This window comes from Triplophysa dalaica, chromosome 22, assembly GCF_015846415.1.
Source record: "Triplophysa dalaica isolate WHDGS20190420 chromosome 22, ASM1584641v1, whole genome shotgun sequence".
NCBI classification, from domain to species: Eukaryota; Metazoa; Chordata; class Actinopteri; order Cypriniformes; family Nemacheilidae; genus Triplophysa; species Triplophysa dalaica.
Window position 1 is genome coordinate 17,915,430 of NC_079563.1, and position 21,070 is coordinate 17,936,499.

Here is a 21,070-nt window from a genome sequence, read left to right on the forward strand (position 1 = left end):
TAAGAGGCGTGTGGTAAATAAAACACTGTTTATTTAATTACATAAAACGAAAACATAATTTACAAGTTAAATAGAAAAACATAAAATTACAACCAATGAGAACGATGTCAATTAAGTTAAAAATCTTGATTACAATTTACAATCAAATAAAAAAAAGAATGAAACAAAAATAATAGCAGCATCAAGAACACGTGCCCGACGTGTTACGCATCTGAAATATACAAATACACACAGTGTCATTACACAGAGATCAAGATCAGTGCCTCAACTTTACAGTCATACAATAATTTGCTTTTTAATTCTAACGAGAGCATTTGATTGGATGCATCAAACAGTTCAAACACTCACCGGTCCTCTTCCACGAGGCCACGGGCTTGCTGGAGGGGACACGGATGTGTTCCGGGCTCTGCTGAAAGTCCTGAGAAACAACATGAATATGTCAACGCCTATGATCACTTTGGTTTGGTTGGTGATTTTACGATCAACATGTGCTTCTGTCTGGACAAGCATGCCAGGAAGAAAGCGTTTCCCTTTATCTTGTTTTAATGAGAGTGTTTGCATAACTCCAGGCTGTCTCCTGTTAAAAAAGCTTTTCTCTCTAAACCGAAACCAAGCTAACCTGGATTGTTGATCGATCTGGTTGGCATATTCAGAAAGTGCTGCCTGCGGGTGGTTGCCAGGGTGTGGGCGCTAAGGAGTTCTAAGTGTATTTGTGTTGTTCAGTGTGGTTGCTATGATGTTTCAGATGGTTGTCTCAAAAGCTTGGCGAAAGGTCACATATTTCGTAATGATAACCGCAACTTGCATTTTATAAGGAGAATGACACGTTTGGAATAAACCATCTAGAAACAACGCCTTAAGTTTATATCAGGCGTTTGTTTGTCACCTGTTGGATCTGCTGAATTTCCCTCATGGCCAGTCTGATGGACGGGTAGAGTCTTGGGAACGGTCGGCTCTCGCGATCACCGTTATCCTTGTGTTCCGCTGCAGCCTCTGTCCGTCGGCGTCTATCAGAGATACGCTTCAGTACAGGGGGTTTGTGTGCCTCGCCGCTCGAGTTTTGCCCCGGGGGCAGGAAGAGTCTCTGCAGCTGTAAGGAGATTTTATTTGAACCCGTGTTCTGATGTTCCTCCTCTGCACCGTTGTTCTCCACTGAAGCAGCTGAAGCAGCGGCTCTGAGCTCTTCATAGTCCGGCTCGTGTTCGCTCGTCTGATAGATGAACAAACATGAAACGATAAAAGTAAAAAAAGACTCATGTTTTGTTGACTGTTCGCTAATGAGTAATTGGTAAACAGACTCACTTGACCACAGGGCTCTGTGAGCAGCTCCATGAAGGGTTTGATGCCCAACTCAGTGTGACACTGGACCAGATCTGTGAGGGAGGAGTGAGCCCGGTCCTCCCCGAGGATCACATACTTCCCATTGGTCTGAACCTCCACCATGTAGTGACGACAGCGATCAGCACCCCTGTTACATCCAACCAACATCAACTTTAGCACTGGGGTCAGTTCTGATCTCAAAAGAAACTGAAAATCATCATGGTTTTCTTGCATTGTTAGTTTATTGATTTGCATGTGAACAACTTTTCTTTTTCAACTTTATTTAGATTTTGTATTATTATATATATATATATATATATATATATATATATATATATATATATATATATATATAAAATGCATTTAGTATAACTTGTTTTTATTTCTGTTTGTTTCCATCTTGTTTGAATTATTATATCTTGAATTTCTATGACCTATATTCTATTTGTCATTATTTATCAAAATTACATATAACGTATAATTATTATTAACATGGTTGTATGCAGGCTGTGATGTATATTTTCAAAATAATTCATGCTAATGATATTATCCCGACATCTATTGGGTGTTTTTAAAAACGAATAAGTAATCCTATCAATACAATCTTTGTTTGTTTTGAGTTCCTTTTCTTTGTCCAATAAATCGTCCTCAAAATACAAGAGTTTGGGAGGTAGAGAGTGAGTTGGTAACCATTGTGGCTCAAAGTCAAAATGTTACACGGGTGCAAAACCACCACCACATCTGCAGATGTGTCAGCCAGATACAGGCAGTGAATTATTAATATTATCATATTATTAATGTCATTAGAGTGTCTGAATATACCAGTATTCACTATAAGGCGTTGTCTGAGATCGCTCCCTATACCCTCATTCACTATTCCCTACATTAGTTCACTAATATAGTCCACTTTAAGGAGCGGTGAAATCGAGTGAGTAAATTCGGACACATCTTCTGCAGAGACGCGGGAATCATTCATTGCCAGCTTCATGATAGATGGCTAGAAGCTAGCCGTGAGTGTACATCGGTTGTACACTCGTTATTATGATTGACATGGTATTGAAAGAATACACTCAATTATGTCCACTTTCTATTCAGACACCACTAAAAATAGATGTCCCTCAAATAGTGCACTATATTAGGGTATAGGGGGCTATTTTGGACACAGTCTTAGTGTACAGTATTTTGGCATACACGAGCGTCGTACCTACGCCGTAGCCTATGTGTCGGTTTTCAATTATACTTCAACGTCGTTGTGCGCATCAACAGGCAATGACCACTAAGCGTCCACACCCGTGTTGCCTGTGTAACCAAGACAAGAGCCGAAGAAGAAGCAGCTTGTTTTGAGAAGCATTAACGGCGGGTGATAGCGGCAAGTAAACAATCGCTTTTGTTGCAGGTTTGAGATGTTTAATACAGAAGCAAAAATAACTTACTTAGAGTCATGTTTACGTTTAAACTCGTTTTCAAATGAATTCTCTATCACAGAGTTTTTTGACCTGAGGGAGTGGTTCAAACAGACCAATCCCAGCGCTAGCTGTCCACCTAGGGGCCGCGTTTAGTTGACTCATCTTTACATTTTTTGAGAGGTGCACGTCGGTCTACGGCATAGGGTACACGGCTCTGCGTAGGACCTACGCACAAGAATAAACTGAACTTCACTCACCTGTAGGTGAGAGTATAGCCCTCCCGACTTTGACCAACACGCACCAAAAAGCATCCGAGAGGTTTATCGATCAAGAGATCTTCTGCTTGTCTAAGAAAGCAAAGTTACAATCAGAATATTTACATTTATACAGCCACAAAAACGTTTTTTCTACAGCAATAGGCATTTAAATGAAATGATTTTTGTTTACTAGTGACTAGTAACAACATGTCACAAAACTAGTGACAACATGTCACAAAATAACAAAAGATGGAATGTTTGCAAATCTTGAATGGTGCAAAGAAAACAATGTCATATCCATATTTAAACACAAGACTAATGTTTAGAAATTTTAGGATCAGTTCAAACATGAATACATGATATAATAAACCGTTTTTTCACTAGTATCAAGCTTCTGTGCATTCTGTCTTTCACATTACTGGAGTATAAGGTGAATAAGTCAAACCTTCTCGTGATCATTCCGTGGAACCAGCTTGGGAATTCTCCATCTCTTGCTAGCTTGCGCACTTGTGTCTCTTTAAACCAGCGAATGGTGTTTGTCTTTTTCAAGTGCTTTTCTTTAATGCGCTCTTCATCTATTGGCTGAAGCACCATGGAAACATCCAGATGAACATTCTCATTGAGTTCATTATCAAACGGAGTCGCCTGTCCAGAAGATAAAACAAATATTATCTCGAGAAAAAAAAAAACAGTTACATGACGCTCAAACTTATCCACATGAGTTTCTTTAGAGCAATGTAAGCAGGTCACCTCAAATAGTTTGCTGCGAGGTCGTGGCACAGGTGCCGTGTGATGGGCTTTGATGAGGCTGTTCAGCACCGAGCGCGGTCTTGGCTGAGGCTTCTTCTTCCTCGGCAAAGGAACCGGTGAAAACGTCGGGCCTGAATAACAAAACGCATAAACACGTGATCCTAATCACTAAGGTAGGTTTGAACGTGAGAGGTCAAGAACAGTATTTCTTACGCAGGTTCTCCTGCTCCACCTCCAGACGTCTCCTCTCCTCCTCCTCCTCCTCTTCCTCCAGCAGCTTTTGTCTCCTTTCCTCTTCCTCTCGCTCCTCTTTCTCCCGTTGGGCCTGTCGCTGTCGTCGTATCTCTGCTATCTGAACCAAATACTTTCTTCTGCAGATCCTCATGCGGTTATCTGCACGAGACATCACATGTTTTCAGTATTTACCAGAATTGTTCAATGGGGTCAATACAGTACCAGTTCTGTTAAAACATTGATATATCCGCCTTCAGATATGAAACACATCAGGCCTTCAGCACTGCACGCTTGTTTCATGAGCAACTTCCTTCCATCTCATCATGAACCGTAAGTAAAGTGGGTTCAAGACCGGATCACGTCTGTACCTGTCCTGACAGTTCTGTAGTTTAATGAATGTCTGACAGACGCCAGAGGCACAGCAATAAAATCTGAGAGCCAAGACTATTCACGCAAGCGTTGCTGGAGCTTATATACGCCCAATGTAATTAAAGCAAAAGCAAACATGTGCGATTGTAACTCACTCTTTTGAATGACAACAGCTGCCCGGCCCATCCTCTCCAGCAGACGGGCCAATTCCTCCTGATGCCAGTACTTGAAAAACAACCGTGATAACCTGAAAGAGCGACAAAAGAGAAAGCGTTATTAGAAACAATTCAGGTATCGCATTGAACTCTTTTGAAGATATCTCCAGCCAATTGGAATGAAACAATGTTAAATTCTGTGTTTGCATGATCCAAACGTACCCACATTTCCAGCCAGACAGCTCAGTGCTATTCAGAATGGTTAGACAACTGAAAACAATAAGACAACAAGACATTTATGCAAAACAAGTATACTTCCAAGTGAAAAGTTTACTTTTAAGAAGTACATTTTGAGTATACAAGTTTACTCATCAGTTTTTTGTGCACTAAAGGTGAACTTACAGAATAGTTAACTAGTTTCACACTTGTAGCACATTTGGTTAATGAAAGTACACTTCAGTGTACACTTACAGTGATATACCACCTTAGAAGTTTTTTTAATGGTATACTATATGTATATACACAACAACAGGTCACATACTTTTCTGTTAGTCAAGTATGAATATAATGTCAAGTAAACTTATGTGTAATTTAAAATAGAAGTACATGTACGGTAGACTGAAAGTATGCATTCTTATCTAGCTTTAAATAGAGGCATATCAAGTGATTTATTGTTTGAATGACTTTGTGTACACAACACTATTATAAGATGTGATCAAACCTTTCTTTATTCAGCGGGAGATTTGGTTTCACCAGGAGAATGTTATACCTGCAGGACACAAATGTGATTATGTTGCAACACATTTAAATTGATGCCTTTTTAAACACTTACAGTACGCATTTTATTGTCGCCTTTGTGGATTGAACCCATGTTTTGCTAACGCAATGCTCTTGCATTTGAGCTACAGGCCTGATGGGTTAATTTTTGAGAGATTGTTTGATTATCACACGCACCTCTCAACAAACTCTGTGAAGGTCGGACGCCACGAGAAGCCGTCTCGCCGGATACGAATGGTTTCCAACAGGCCGTTATACCTCAGCTGAAGAGACAGAAGAGGAGAATGTAAATACGACCGAGGCTTCACCAAACTGTTTCTCTTCAAATGACCACAAGGTGTCAGTGTTGTACAACGTTGCTTAGCTTTAATACTACTGCTAACAAACTCCTGAAACTGTACAAGATCTAGTGACTTTAAAGGATGAGTTTCCCTCAAAACTGAAAAATTGTTCATTACTTACTCCCCCTGTGTGTATTCTTAACCTGTATGACTGAATTCTGCAGAACTCAAAAGAAGATATCTTAAAAAATGTTGGTAACTAAACAACACTAAACCCCATTGACTTCCATTTGAACGCAAAACCACAGAGACATTTCTCTAAATATCTTTTTTAAGTTGCACAGAAGAAATAATCACATGGAGGTTTTAAAAAGCATGAGAGTGAACAAATGATGACAGAGTATATTTCTGTGAATTATCCCTTAAACCAAGCATTTGGTAAACACTGAACTGTGGAAAATTGGAGGCCACAAACGGGGCCGGAAAGCAGCGAAGTTTTGCTGTGTGTACTGATGAGACCTGAATGAGACCATGATGAGATCTCCAGCTGTACCTGATCCATGACCAGTTGGCTGTCCAGCACGTCAGGCTGTTTGCTTCTGTTGGGTTTGATGCACCGAACGAAATGTGGACTTGCCGCAAACATCTTCTCCATAAGCACAGCCAGAGAATGCTGCACAGAAAACAACATTGTTAGTTTCCGCTCCAAATATAAACACAACGTGTCATATACGTCAATACGTTACATATGCAGTCAATAATGTAGATGTGTTTGTGTACATTTTATCACACTGATAATGTGATAGAGTAAATTTACTTGTTTTTTTTCCAAAATATTGTTTACCTTGAACTGTGCCCCCACAGATTGTTTCCTGGTTGAGTTAAAGTTGTCTTCTGAAACTTGTAACTGAAATCGGCACAAAGGTTAAACAGGTCACCTGATTAAACACTTGTACTAGTGATGTTACAATGTGAGATTGGACACAGCTTTAACTATTTGTTTTTTTATCCAGCATCATAGTCAAAGCAAAGAAAATTAAGGCACATTTTTAAGACGATTACAATTTATTCTCTGCTGTTTTTTTTATTAGATTTGCTATGGACTTTCAAAATAAAATCGCTTTAATAAATAATAATAAAAAAATCTGTCAATGTATACACATGTAAAGGGTGAAGAATTTTTTTATACTTATTTAGCAAAATTGAAATCAAAACAAACCCATAAGAATTCTTGATTAAAATATAAAAACATAACATCATATCTCATAGTTTTTCACATGTCTCATTATAACTAGTCGTTTCATAATATTTTATGCTGAGGCATACAAGAAGCAATAAGATTTAAAGCTTTCATTATTTGAATTTAACGTTCCTTAGTTTGTTTTGGTTTTAACTTGACTAAATAAGCACACAATGTTTGGACTAACAGATGTTTATAAAGTTTTAAATAATTGTCAACTTCAATTGTTTGACTAAAGAAAGGTCATACACAGGGCTGGAAACGGGGCAAGGGATTTTAAGGGCAGAGACAAAGGTCCACCTCAAAATTTAGAGGTTTTCCATCTTTTATCTGTGAAATAACTCCCAAATACTATTTAATATATAAATAAGGATAATTTTTTGGTTAAAAATATAAAAAAAATCACCAACTAGAGTCTCCCCGAATGAATATAACCTGCTTGCAGCACTGCGCATGTGACCAAAATGATGAACTTTGGATGAACTTCCTTTAATAAAAATCATCTCTACCTTGGCCTTCCGTGGCATGAGTGTCCCTGTCCGAGAGATCGTGGCTGAAAAACACCAAACAGATCTGTCACACAAGCATCGCCTACATTTTAATATCGCAATAAAAAACCCACAAGCTCCGATGTTCAAACTGACGTGACCCTCCCAACCCGTATGCAAATGTGTTCACATGATGCTGCGGTTCAATCAGACACGCTTCTGATTTTCAGATATCCACAGATGTGGGATCAGACTGCAGCGCTCAGATTGAGAGAGAGTGACAAACCGGCGAAGAGAACGCTGAGCAGAGGAGTCACGCTGTTGATGAAGAGCTCCCGGATGTTGGCCGGAATAGTGTCTCTGTTCTTCTCCAGAAAACCGCTGCCGTTGTATTGCACCTGAACACAGAAACACTCTTCATACAGGAACACAGGTTTGTTCTTCTGGAATGATGATACAGGTGTTGTGTGATCTCACCTTCCCAGCGTAATGCACAATAGTGAAGAGAGGGGTGTGGCTTCTCACCACCTCAAAGTTGGGAACCGTTTTAAATTTGCTGTTTAGCTTGTCAACAAAGTCTCTGTCAGTGGCCTGTGGGTGTAGATTACACATGACCTTGAATATCTTCATGAATGGGTCGTCTGTTTAACAGCTTGTCTGGCACGTGATGCGATGCATTTGTCAGCAAATTATCACAAATAGTATTTTTCTTCAATATTGTGTGCAGCGCTCATTTTTAAGGTATATTTGAGGGCATTTTTGCCAACATTTGTACCTGAGGAAAGGCGCTTTGTTCGTCCAGCAGCGAGAGAATCCCGATGGGTTTGGTGAGGAATAAATCCTGAACACAGAAAACGTTTGAGTGAGTTTACACACGTTCTCTGAATGTCATTTTATGTGTATGAGACGGCTCTACAGGAAACACTGAGGTTTACAGCAGAATGTGACACGCATTTAACTCTACGCAGACCTGTAATTACAAGGCAGAGTTCATATTTACAGAGCGGAACAGCCCAGAAATCTCTTGTGTGGACAAAAGGGTTTGCTTTAAAACATGATCTACTTCAGGAATAACAGCACTCACTTTACAGGAAGTCCATTTCTTTAAAAGGGGAGAAAAGTTGTGTTTTATGACATCACCATTTTGCTTAGTCGTGTTTTTGAGTGTTAAAGGGACAGCTCATGCCAAAATGAAATTTATTTCAACATTTATTCATGATGTTCTTCCTTCCGCAGAACACAAAAGAAGATATTTTGAAGAACGTTGGTTACCAAACAACATTGGCCCCCCACACAAAACCACCGAGACATTTCTCAAAATATCTTCTTTCGTGTTTCACAGATGAAAGCCACATGAGTGTGAATAAATGATCAGAGAATGAATGAGATTTAGGATTTAAAATGGTCGTTTAGGGCACTAAGGCACCGTTTTTTTACGCCAAGTGAATGTCACACACAAGACTGATATGAAGAGAAACTGCAGAAAGTTAAAGGATTTGAGTCACAATTTAATTCCTCGTTCGTGTCCTCCACTCTCAGCCCATACGGTGTTTGGGATTTACCACATAACCGCCTGCCAAACTCAGAGCTCGGGTGTATATTTGGAGTTGGACAGAAGGAAAAAAGAAAAAAACTTGGAGAGAGTACACGATGATCACAGAGAGCAAACGTGGACAGAAATGTTCAGTACCAGTATGGGTTTGTTGTCCTTGTAGACTATAGTCTCCCATTCGATGCCTTCCTGTTTGTACTCCTTCTGTTCCATCAGAAAAATGTGCTAGAGGAAAATCAAACAGTGTCGACATAAAGCACAGCAGAAAGTGTTGTTTATATAGTCATTGTACGAACGACGACCAACATACATGGTTGAAGAAATACTGGAGTTGTTCGTTGGCGAGATTAATGCAGAGCTGCTCGAATCGGTTCACCGTAAAGTTCTCGAAACCGAAGATGTCGAGGATTCCTGTAAACACAGTAACCAGCCAAGCCTTAAACATCACATGGGGTTTTCCATCTAACTTTTTCACAGAATTTAAAAAAGATAAATAAAAAGAAACAGTTCACCCAAATATAAAAAATCTCTAATTTTCTCACCCTCATGTCACCCAAATGACTTTCTTCTGCCGAACACCAAAGAAGATATTTTGAAGAATGTTGGTAACTAAACAACATTACATTTACATTTAGTCATTTAGCAGACACTTTTATCCAAAGCGACGCACAAGGCAGGAGAAACAATAGAAGCAATTTGTGCAACAAAAGAACAACAATGCACAGGTGCAGTAAAAACTGGTCTCTAACAGAGTCGTTAAACCGCATTAAACTGCATTGAGTTCCATTGTTTGAACACACAACCATTTCCCAAAATATCTTCTTTTGTGTTCCACAGAAGAGTCACGTACAGGTTTTCAAACAACATGAGGGTGAATAATCGACACCTTTTTTGTTTTCAGGAGAACTATACATTGTGTTCAGATTCAGAACGTGAAAGTTCAGGTTTTTCTAATGAATCTGCATGATTACCGATTTCATTCAGCTCAACATCAGCGTCGACTTGAGGAGCGAGCAGTTCATTGATCTTACTGACGATCCAGCCGAACACTCGACCGTACGCCACTTTGGCAATCGAGTCTCTGGCGTCTGAAAAAAATGTCAACAGCCACCTTTACAAAGCGTCAGGTGTGAAAAACACATACTCTAAGAACGTGTCTTAAGTTTGTGCATTGAGACACATGTGAAACTGTGTTCACACTTCATCCGTCGTACCCTCGGCCTGCTGCTGGTTGTGTAGTCTCTGGATGGCCTCTCCTCTCGTCACCGAAGTTGTGCACGTCAAACTCTTCAATAAATCCTCCTCCTGAACACCAAACTGACCCTGCGTCACACCACCACACAAATGCAAAACACTAAATGGGGTTTCATTTCTGCAAATCGGCTTTGTGTAGCACGATGTGATTTAGCCAAGCAGAACATGTTCCTGAATCATCACACGAGTTGATCGTAGAACAGCAGCAAAATGAAACATTCAAATTTTGTGGGCTGTTTTATAAGGTTTGGCCGAACGGCTTGAATATTTGTTTAATTTACCAGCAAGGGTGTAACGTTACATTCAGATGACAATTCGATGCAACACACAATATAACCATTTATAAGTGAAACAATACTCTGAACAAAATCTAAACAATGAAACTGAGATTTATGTCCAACACTTTCATTTTCATTTCAACTTGTAGAATTATTGAAATGACATTTAAATTTTGATTAAACTTTCTGTATGCAAATTCATAAAAACTGTCAGAATTCATCAAACTTTTTAGCATTATGTTAATATTATGTAAGGAATTAAAAAAAGTAAGACAGAGAGAGAACAGACTGTCACGAATCTGATAAATCGTCTTTAAATTATTACGATTGTCTGTTTTAAGGCCTTGACATAATAACTATAAAAGACAATTCATTTATTCAAATAAAAAAATATTTACTTCAGAAATGAAAAAATTTGGTAAATAACTAATATTATTTACTAGAGAGTGAACTTAACAGTGAAGACGGTTAGATTTGACAGTCTGTAGATGCAAAACAAATTGACACAAAACATACAAAGCTAATACAACTCAAATGATGGAGAAATGTCTGTAACAGTGAATGGACAGTGAATGTAAATGCAGCAGATAATTCAGATCACCTTTGTTTCACAATATTTGCAGTTAACTGAAATAATTAAAACGACATCAAATAATTGCGAAGAGACGATTATTTAATAATTGTGACAACCCTAGCGAGAACTCTTCAAAAAAGTAAAAGCACAAAATAAAAAACATTTATATGTTTGATATATATCGACACTATAGGCCTACAGCATAAAATATGTCACTATAAATATAAATATATAATTATCACTATGATCCAATAATGTTCCAACACATACACACTTCCAAGAAACAAAAAAGACATAAAAACAGATGCTGCCATTAAAGAACAATGACCAGTCAAACATAAACTATAGCAACTTAAACACAAATGTCATACCGTAAAGGTCACATGAACGTACGTGTGTACAGATGCTGGGGGGTGTTTGTGTACACTGTTACAACAAAAGAAACATCGATCTAAACTGCTCGACAAGTTAAAGGATGATTCTACACTTTCAATAAGATCTGATAAAACCACATGCGTCACAAAATGAATCAAATGACAACTAACTCTCCCGTCACTTACAGGTCAACCTCATAGAGTCTAAACATAGCTGTGTGACCTTTCTCTGCACTGTGTGTCTTATCATAAAAGCCCAGATGAGGACGGGTCCTTCAGTTTGGCCTTAAAAGAGTTTCTTTGTGTTCGAGTGAGTCATAATTCACCCGGGACGGTAGAGGTGATGCGGTGACTGTAAAGTATGCAGTCCTGCAACCCAGACAGGTCGGTGTGTGTGAAGAGCCGGCTGACTAGATCTTGACCTGTTTGACTCGTCAACGCCACGGCAACCACCAATTACTTTGTACCCACCCACAGCACAGATATATGCGCAAAAACCCATTAAGAACACCTTAGCAACCAGCTTGCAAAACCCTAGCAACTCATAAGAACACCTTAAAGGTCTCCTCATACGACCACTGACAATTGACTGACTTAGCGTCTTATATTTTATATTTATGTCAATTCAGACTGTTGATAAATATTAGTCACATCGGCAGTTTTGTCTCGTTTAGTTGGTCTCGGTCCCTCTTGAGGAACAATTATCCTGTTTGTACTGTCCCAGGTTGAAAAAGCACTCCGGTTTGAAGTGATTCGCGCAAACAAGCAGGTTTTTCCTCATGGTTTCTGATGGATTTCCACTAAAAATAAACTAAATCCACCCCTGTCTCTTCCTAGGTGCAGCGACTACATTGCATGTTGTCCAGGAACTTTAGCCATGGCGTCACGTACACCGCTGTCGCTTGTGAAAACAACAATGGCAGGCCGTGGTGGGTGGAACTGTGTAGAATATGGGGCGGTAACATTATAATAAAATCCGATTTGAACGAAATCTGAACAGCTCAATTTCTCACATGCTTGCAGGGCAAAGGCACACCAAAACAAACTTACATGGTCCTTATTTTTCACGTTTCTGGGTAGCTAGATGCACTCAGGACCCGATTATAGCAGTTAAACATGTTTTTTTTAAAGGTGATCTCACAATGTATAAAATCACATAAGCATCTAAAAAAAGCATGTTCTGCTATCTTAACATGACAGTTTTCACACTTCGCAGCTGAGAAGATAACAGGAAACTCACAGCAGTCGCCTTCAGCCATCCTCGCGATGCCTCAGTCACCCTAAGAACGTCACTATCTGTTGTTTCAAACGCGATGTTTCCTAAAGACAGGATTCCTGCAAGAATGGTCATCATGTCCACCTTCTCCTGCAAACAAGAGGGTGTGAAAGTTCAAGCAAAGGAACCCTTTAACGAATATGATGTCATCCAGGTCTGGGCTTGGATTTAAAAAACAGTTTATATTTACTGTTGTACTTATTATTTAATTTCTGACACAAGTAACAACATTGTAGTCTAGCTTATGGTTTATTTCACGAATCAGCTCCTGTTATTACCTGCTCTTCAAATCCCACCATGTCCATGGCATTGCACACATCAGAATATTTTGAACGCCAGTTTTGGACCCCGTCTTCCTGCCCGAACCTGCCGTTTAAATACCTGACAGACAGAGAGAAGGAAATTTAGGGCTATTACACACACCTTCAGGGTGCTTTGTATATAATCTATACACACTGGAAAAAATATTATGCATTTGTGGTTGTCAGGCTTCTTGTGGTTGCACTTCTGTTAACAACTTTGCAGTTTAAAACTGTGAAAAACACCCAATGGAAAATAAACATTTTACTGCATTAAGGCCAAATTTTAAAACCAAATATTTCACAGCAAAGTTTTGTATATTTTACAAATATGTTAACAGGGTATTTCATTTACTGATAAATACAATATGAAATGGTAATATAAATCTGCTTAGTACCTTTAACTATACAGTTAACCACATACAAGTGCTAAAATGGACAACCACAACCAAAGTTCATCCCATGTGGCCTTTCCACAGATTATTGCAAACTCTGAGTCATACACACAAAATCAAAACACCATGAGGGCGAGAATAAATAATATCAATAAATAATGTCAATAAATAAACAACACAAATATAACATAAAACGCCCTAATATACATAAGTGGTTACAAATATAAGAAACATCTGGATAATGAAATATCCGTTTGATGTTTTAACTAAAAAAAATGACCGTGACCTGTATTTCACACTTAAAAAAAAAAATTGACATCATTTTTTGTAAAGGAACACGTGTACTCTTGTTGAATATTACAGAAATTTTACCGTGTATGGCATATGTATATTTAATATATATGATATATGTAAATATAAAATTACATTTGATATTATTTAACAATAAAACGAAATGTAATGTCTCGTTAAAACCATTTTAATCATTACAAATTATGACTGTTTTTACATTGTAAACAATGTAGTTTTCAATACAAATGAACTTTAAAAATAAACAAGGAAAGAGATAAGGAAAATAAGGAAGCGATAAGGAAAAATTAAGGCAGAGGGACTAACTTTAATACTAGTAATAATCATAAACATTTCCCACAAAGTCAACTTGTTGTTTGACTTATTTATAAGCTGTTCACATACTATAAAACCGTGATATTACATCTGACCGAGAGTTCGCGTAAACTGAAAAATTCCATTCCTCTGACAGTTGTTTTCACATGGGACAAAAAATCTGAAGTCCATCCGTCACTTTGACGGATTACAATAAGGGCAATTAGTAATTCTCCGTTTTGACATTTCCCTTCATTAGAGTGTGATCGTAGGCTTCTACGCCTGCTCTGAACACAAGCACGAAAGGAAGTGTGTTTGCAATTCATTAGCTTACTAACAATGCCTGGTCCGTTTTGGAAAACGCGTCAGCAAAAGCTTGTGAGTTTACTTGTGAGTGATTACAAACAAAACAATTTACAAGCACCTGTCATTATTACTGACTGGACATATGAACATAAACATTTGTCTATAATTATAATTTGATGTCCGAGACAGACACACCAAACTTGTATTAAAATACAGCAAGTTCCTAGAGTAAACAAAAGTAAAGCGTGATGACGTCATGAACATGCCATTTACCACGTGACGCCACTTTGCGCCATAGGGACGGGTAATAATAGATTATGACGGGGTTTTTACGAGCCAATATAAAAAGTATAGCGCAACCTCTGATCTGACTGACGTGTGATCAGATGAGTCAAACACTACTCATCTGATCAGATTTTGAAGTCAGTTTGATTTTCCACAAGACAAAGACTAGTCTCAACCTTTCACAACGTCACACCGTCCGTGCAACAAATACCTGCACAGCACAATACAACACGCCTCCAAAATATCTGAACCTCTGACAAGCATCACAAACATGTCGATCATCCGGTTTCACAACAGTGACATCATAGACTCACCGGTAGCGCCTGGGATCCAAAAGGCCGTACATCTCTTTATCCTCAGCAGAGATCCCAGCCAACATGAAGTAGAAGATGTGAAAGTTCTGTTCGCCATCGTCCTGATGGACCACCCGGGATTTCTCCAGGAGATACTCGTTGATTTTGGCTCCTTTGACTGGAAGGATGTAGAACTTTAAATGTTAATGTTCGATCAAAGGTAAATGAATTATGGGTCAAGAACACACCTAGGATTTTGATCCGGGCGTTAATGGTTTATTGTCCGTCATAAACACTACAAACCTGAAGAGTTAAGGAAGCGGAGCTGAATGTATTTCCCGAAGCGACTGCTGTTGTCGTTCATGACGGTCTGAGCGTTCCCAAAAGCCTCTAGAAGAGGATTCACCTAAACACAAGCACACAAGATTATGATTCATTATAAACATCATCTAAACGGACTGCATAACAAAGCATCATAGATGTGTATAAATCAAAGAGAATCAGAATAAAGTTACCGCCTCATGAACACAGAAACATCAGCTTCATAAAAGAGGATTAAGATTTAGTTTAGCTCTTTGGGATTTCAGAACCGATCATTGACTTCTTCCAAGACCAAAGAGCTAAACTATCCACAAAAGCAGCTCTGCGCTCTTACAGGTCAACATTTCTTTCTTCTGTTTTCCTTTCAAGGGGATACTTAAATGAAACATAACTGAGAGATCTGTAAATGTTTGGAGCCATCCTGAGCAAACTGCCATGCAATAAAACTTTCCTCTGGAAATCACTGGAAAAAGGTTTTACCGCTGAAAATCCTTCAACCAGTTATTCTACTTCAGGGACTGAGAATGATGACACACGCGCAAGCATGTGCACAGACACACACACAGAGTTACACACAGACATTCAGAAACACAATCTCACACACATAGGGACACACAAATACACAAGAGTTGAACGCACAGACACACAAACACACACAAATATAGATAGACAATCACATGTAGAGACACACAACTACACATAGAGAGACACACTCACACACACACAAGCCAGCATGCGAACACACACAATGGTCACAAACATAAGGTCACACACATGTACATTTATGCATTTGGCAGACACTTTTATCCAAAGTGACTTAAATTGCACTATCCTAAACATTTATACACATGTATGTGCAATACCCTGGGGTCAAACCCACAGCCTTGCATCGTTAACGCAATGCTCTAACCACTGTGCTACAGGACACACAGACAAAGAGATTCAGAAACACAATCTCACACACAGATACACAGAGTTGCACACACAAACACACACACACACACACAAATATAGAAACACAGTCACACACACAGACACACACCAGCACGAGCACACACACAAGCGCACACACGCAAGCGCACACACGCAAGCGCACACACGCAAGCGCACACACGCAAGCGCACACACGCAACACACATAATGTCACACACAGACACAGCGTCACACACAGGGATTCAGAAACACAATCTCACACACAGTCACACACACACATAGAGATACACAGAGTTGCACACAAATACACACAAACACGCATGCACACACACACACACACGCAAAGAAAGAAACACACTCCCACACATAGACACACAGTGTCACATACACACACACACATGGAAAACATTCAACAGAATATATAAATCAAGAATAACTGTTTGAGAAACAGGATGTGTGATGTATTTACAGCAGCTGATGCTGATGAAGCAGGAAACAAAACCTATCAACTCCATTTCATCATGTGTGAAGGAGTATAATACCATCTAGACTCCCTTAAATCCCACCAGCAGGAGACCATCGAGGTCACTTCTTAAAGTTCCTGGGTGTCTCTTAGAACCCCCTCAGATATCATGTCTCTCTGCAAGACGGTTGTGAGAACTGAAAAAAACTCTTCCCACATGAATGCAGCAGGCGTTTGTTCACATAACATTTTTGTTTTTGCAAAGAAAAGTTCGGCTTTTATTTGAGTGTCAAGATATAAGTTTGTCTAAGCAGCTCGATGATGCAAGTTTAGGTTTAGACCAGCTGTTTCATCGACACATGGCAGATCGGGGAAGTGTTTTTGCAGTTCTACTTCAAAAAGAAGATTTTGAGTTTGATGTGGACGGTGACAGTAAATAGATTACACAAAACTTTCTACACATCCTCATTTCTAAAAGTGTTGTGCAATCCAATTGTGAAATGAAAGGTGTGTGTGACCTTGATGATCCTGTTTACAATCATATATATATATATATATATATATATATATATATATAAAAGATATTAAAAACTTCATGGCTTCATGGAAATGTGTTTTGTAGCGTATTTAAGATGGTGAAATATTGCAAAAAGAAAAAACTGAGCAGTATGAATAATCAACGAACAAAAAGTAAAAAAAAAAAAACTTCTTCAAAATTGGAACTCAAATATGGAGTTTTACTAAGCTCTATCTATTTTAACGACTTAGCCCAGTGTGTTTCAAATGTAATTCAATAATTTTCCCAAACTTTGTAAAAACATTAAAAACAATAAAAACTTTAATTTCTTCACAAATCTTAAGTACTAAGGGGGCGGGTCAATTGCCCCTGCACTGGATTTTAACATATAAACATCTGTCCTGTGTTATTTGTTTTATTACACGGTTCTTTGGAATGCTTGACTCTGATTGGCCAGTCGTGACATTTGTGTTTATTACACAAGTCGCAACGTTATTCCCAGATAACAACTACTCAAAACTAATAACACACGGTAACCCAGAGGCAGCAAATAATTTTGATAGTTTTTTGTCAAATTAAATATAGATATGTCTTTCAATTACATATATGACAGTATATTTACAAAAGATTAAACCAAATTGCCTCTTTGTGACATCTGAACATTGTTTCTTACCTTAAAACCAAAAGTAAACGTCTTTTCCTCATGGAAGGACTGCATTCGGTACAATTTGAGCTAATAAAATTTCAAATTCCCATTTCATGTCTATTCTTTTCCTCATGTGGAAAGTAGCCGTGTAATAAGCAGGATAATGTTCAAGCAGCTGGTTGTTATCGCAGAAATAAGCCCCGACAGTGTGATCAGGACCCAACGCAAAGAACCACAAACACAAACACGTGTTTGGCATACAGATACACAAGACTTGTGTTAGAATGGGCGGGGAGCAGTTCCTACTTCCAATCCATAAATTAAGCGAAAACTGTGGCATCTGAACACAAATGCAGTCACTGATCTTGTAATCTGTGCACAGTAGGTGGTTTTAGTCAAATTAACGCTGGTCTAACCGATGTCGTGTGAGTTACCTGAAGGATCTGCTGTTCCAGCTGCGAGTTGGCTTTACACAGCTCCATGATGTGTCTCAACAGCAGTTTGGTGCTTTCGGTTTTGCCCGCTCCACTCTCACCACTGCGACACAAACCATCAGAGAAATGATTATAGTGCAACAAACATAAGACAGTGGCACAAAAGAGCTTCAACTGCAGATCCCGGCTTTTTTCACAACATTTTTTTTTGCACATTTTGCTTGATTGTTGACCTCAATGTTTCAGTAACAAAATCAAATGAGATGTGAAAAAAGTGAGCGCCACAACTCTTGAGAGCAGCTGTGTGGGGTGTTCTGCTTTTGGTTGAAGGAATAATAAAAATAAAATGGAGCCATGCTAGGGTTTTGTGTCAAATTGGTGATGTTCCTAAACATTTTATATACGCATAGCAAATATTCATTGAATTGTCCTGACCGTTCTAATTTGAAAGGATATATCGGCTCTGATCATCCGCTGTTTATATATGGCTGATAGATGATAGTGTGAAAAATTATCGAACAATACCAATTATTAGCCGATCTATCGGTACATTTCTAATTAAAAGGGTGTTCTTTTACCCCAAGCAAAAAACAGATTTACATACAACAGTTATGTTTACTTAATAATGTTAGTACAAAAACACACAGTTAAAATACCTAGATATCAAATCAAACACATGTAAAACATGCAAAATCTGGTCAAAACGTCTGATCAAGATGAAACGTGGAAGAAAAATCTTCATTTTCTAAAATATGTGTTATTCTCGATTCCATGATCACATCAAAATAGTAATAGTAACGGTGTGCCTAATATTTAACATATCACATTATAGTCCCATTAAACACTCACTCATTAAATCAAAATGATGGTGATGTCACTTCAATTACACAAATGATTAAACACAAATACTGTATAATTATAAGATGTCTTATAAATACACTTAAAAAAACAGCGCAATTAAATCTGTTAGACACGTGATTATTTTACGTTTCTGTAGCTTAACTGGTAGAGCTCTGTGGTAGCAACGCAAAGGTGAGTGGTTCGATTTCCAAGATACGCACATGAGCTTGAATCAGATAAAAGCGTCTACCCAATCCATAAATGTATTTCAGAAGTCTTTTAATTGTCTTTCTGTATATACTGTAACCAAGACATCAATCAAGAAAATCTCACTTCTTTCTAAAATTAGCAGCATTACTAACATCTGATGACACAGGGGTGCTTTAAAGACCGCTTTTCGTCTCAGTTCACATTAAAACGTATCTTCCCTGTCGTCTGGGAGATTATCAGCATCCCTCCAGCGCTGTGCTGTCATTAACACGCTTCATTGTGCTCCATTGAGGATTGTGAGCTTGATGTTTGAATAATCATTTGCTCAATGAATACAAAAACGAGCTTTAAGCCTCACGCTGCTTAAGGGGTCCATCAACGCCCAGAGAAATGGACGGTGAGGATGCACTTCTGAAAACTACATTAAGAAGGTTAAGCATCGGTCTCGGAGGAGAGATGCACGTGGAGGAAAATCTTAAATCTGATACCGGACACTGCAGAGATGTACTGTCAGAATCAGTTGTGCTATTGAAATGCGATCACAGTCTTTCTGAAACGGGTGTTCCGGGTGTGCTCAAGGTGTGTCAGTGATAGAAGTCAACTTATGAACGTAAAGAAAAGAAAGTGAATGCCGTCCTCAAAAACCGAACATTCTGGTCCATCACAAATGCACAATGTGGTGCGTTCGGAAGAAACGCAACGCACACAAGAACGCTCTTATCTCAAGTGTCAAATGCAGGGGAGAATGTGCGTCTTGTCTCTGCATGTTGCGAAAACAAACATGACCCAGCATAAGATTTCATACTGTACTGACATATGTCACCGCACAGAGATGACAAACACCTTCCACATACTTTTGGGGGGAAAACAAAAGAATTCATTTGGACAAATACGCACCTGATCACAATACACTGGTTCTTGGGTCCCGTGGCCAGACGTCCCAGCATGGATTGATAAGCTCGGTCCGCAACGGCGAATATATGAGGGGGTAAAGACCTCTTGTCGTGGCATTTATACTGTTCTGAGACCTGCAGGGATCACAACATTACCTCACATATGGACCTGAACACATCTTATGTCATCATAAAGATGTAAAGCCAGGACAGATCAGATCATCATATCTAAAGGTGAAGAAATCTTACATCTCTTTCATAGATTGACAGATATTTGAATGGGTTGACAGCCACCAAGATGTCCCCTATATAGGTCTGGGAGAAAAAACACAGACTGGGTACATTAAACCAGTTGAATAGAAGTATATACAGTAAGCAGAAAAGTGAACAAACACAAATGTTTTATAGCCTTGAGACACAGCTAGTTTCAGTCTGCGGGTTCACAGGACGTCTTGTGTACGTTACTCACGTATATGCGGTTTTGTTTGAAGCGTGCCGTCAAAACCTCCAGCAAACTTGTCTCGTCCAGTTCGGACAGATTCGCGAGATCCTCCGGCAGTTTGTGCTCCATCGTGATTCTCTAATGATTCGCGTGAACTTCAAGCTTTTAAAGTGTGTCGTGTCGTCGCATCACAAAACTACAGCTCGCGGTTTTCCTCACGTACAAACTCGTCCACGCGGATCTGCTGACTCAGTCAGTCAGTCAGTCAGTTAGTTAAGCGCGCGCTCGCTCACTTGCTCGCTCACTTACTCGCTCACTCTCTCTCTCTCTCTCTCTCTCTCGCGCACTCGCTCTCGTCTCTCCGCCCATCATTAAACACGATTATTAACCCTTTCCTTACAAATATTAATTTATTGATATTTTGTAATATTTAAATGACCATTTTCGCAATGAAAAAGTAAATACCGTGTACATACAATTGCTAATACTTTACAGCGTACTTTTAAAAACAGTATGTGAAACAGTAAGCAGTGTACTACGCTGTGGTCACATGACCTCGCTGTTTTTAAATGGCATGTCGTTATCGTTTGTGATATAAATGAGTT

General features: G+C 38.9%; 1 protein-coding gene across 1 annotated transcript; it reads right to left on the minus strand.

Moving 5' to 3' along the window:
- Window positions 1–14: 14 nt before the first annotated feature.
- Window positions 15–20,861, minus strand: LOC130411689 (myosin-IIIb). The gene is made up of 30 exons (XM_056736498.1): window positions 20,493–20,861; window positions 20,273–20,338; window positions 20,028–20,158; window positions 18,081–18,183; window positions 15,070–15,172; window positions 14,788–14,944; window positions 12,864–12,966; window positions 12,550–12,675; window positions 10,044–10,152; window positions 9,801–9,917; window positions 9,140–9,240; window positions 8,968–9,054; window positions 8,053–8,118; window positions 7,755–7,868; window positions 7,564–7,675; window positions 7,299–7,342; window positions 6,394–6,456; window positions 6,103–6,222; window positions 5,446–5,531; window positions 5,213–5,260; window positions 4,714–4,761; window positions 4,492–4,583; window positions 3,947–4,126; window positions 3,734–3,864; window positions 3,429–3,628; window positions 2,984–3,073; window positions 1,303–1,468; window positions 887–1,210; window positions 349–418; window positions 15–211 (listed from the first exon to the last, which is right to left on the minus strand). Exons 1-30 carry the CDS (start codon window positions 20,592–20,594, stop codon window positions 204–206), a joined length of 3,267 nt encoding a protein of 1,088 aa, XP_056592476.1. The 5' UTR covers window positions 20,595–20,861; the 3' UTR covers window positions 15–203.
- Between the last annotated feature and the right edge of the window lie 209 nt (window positions 20,862–21,070).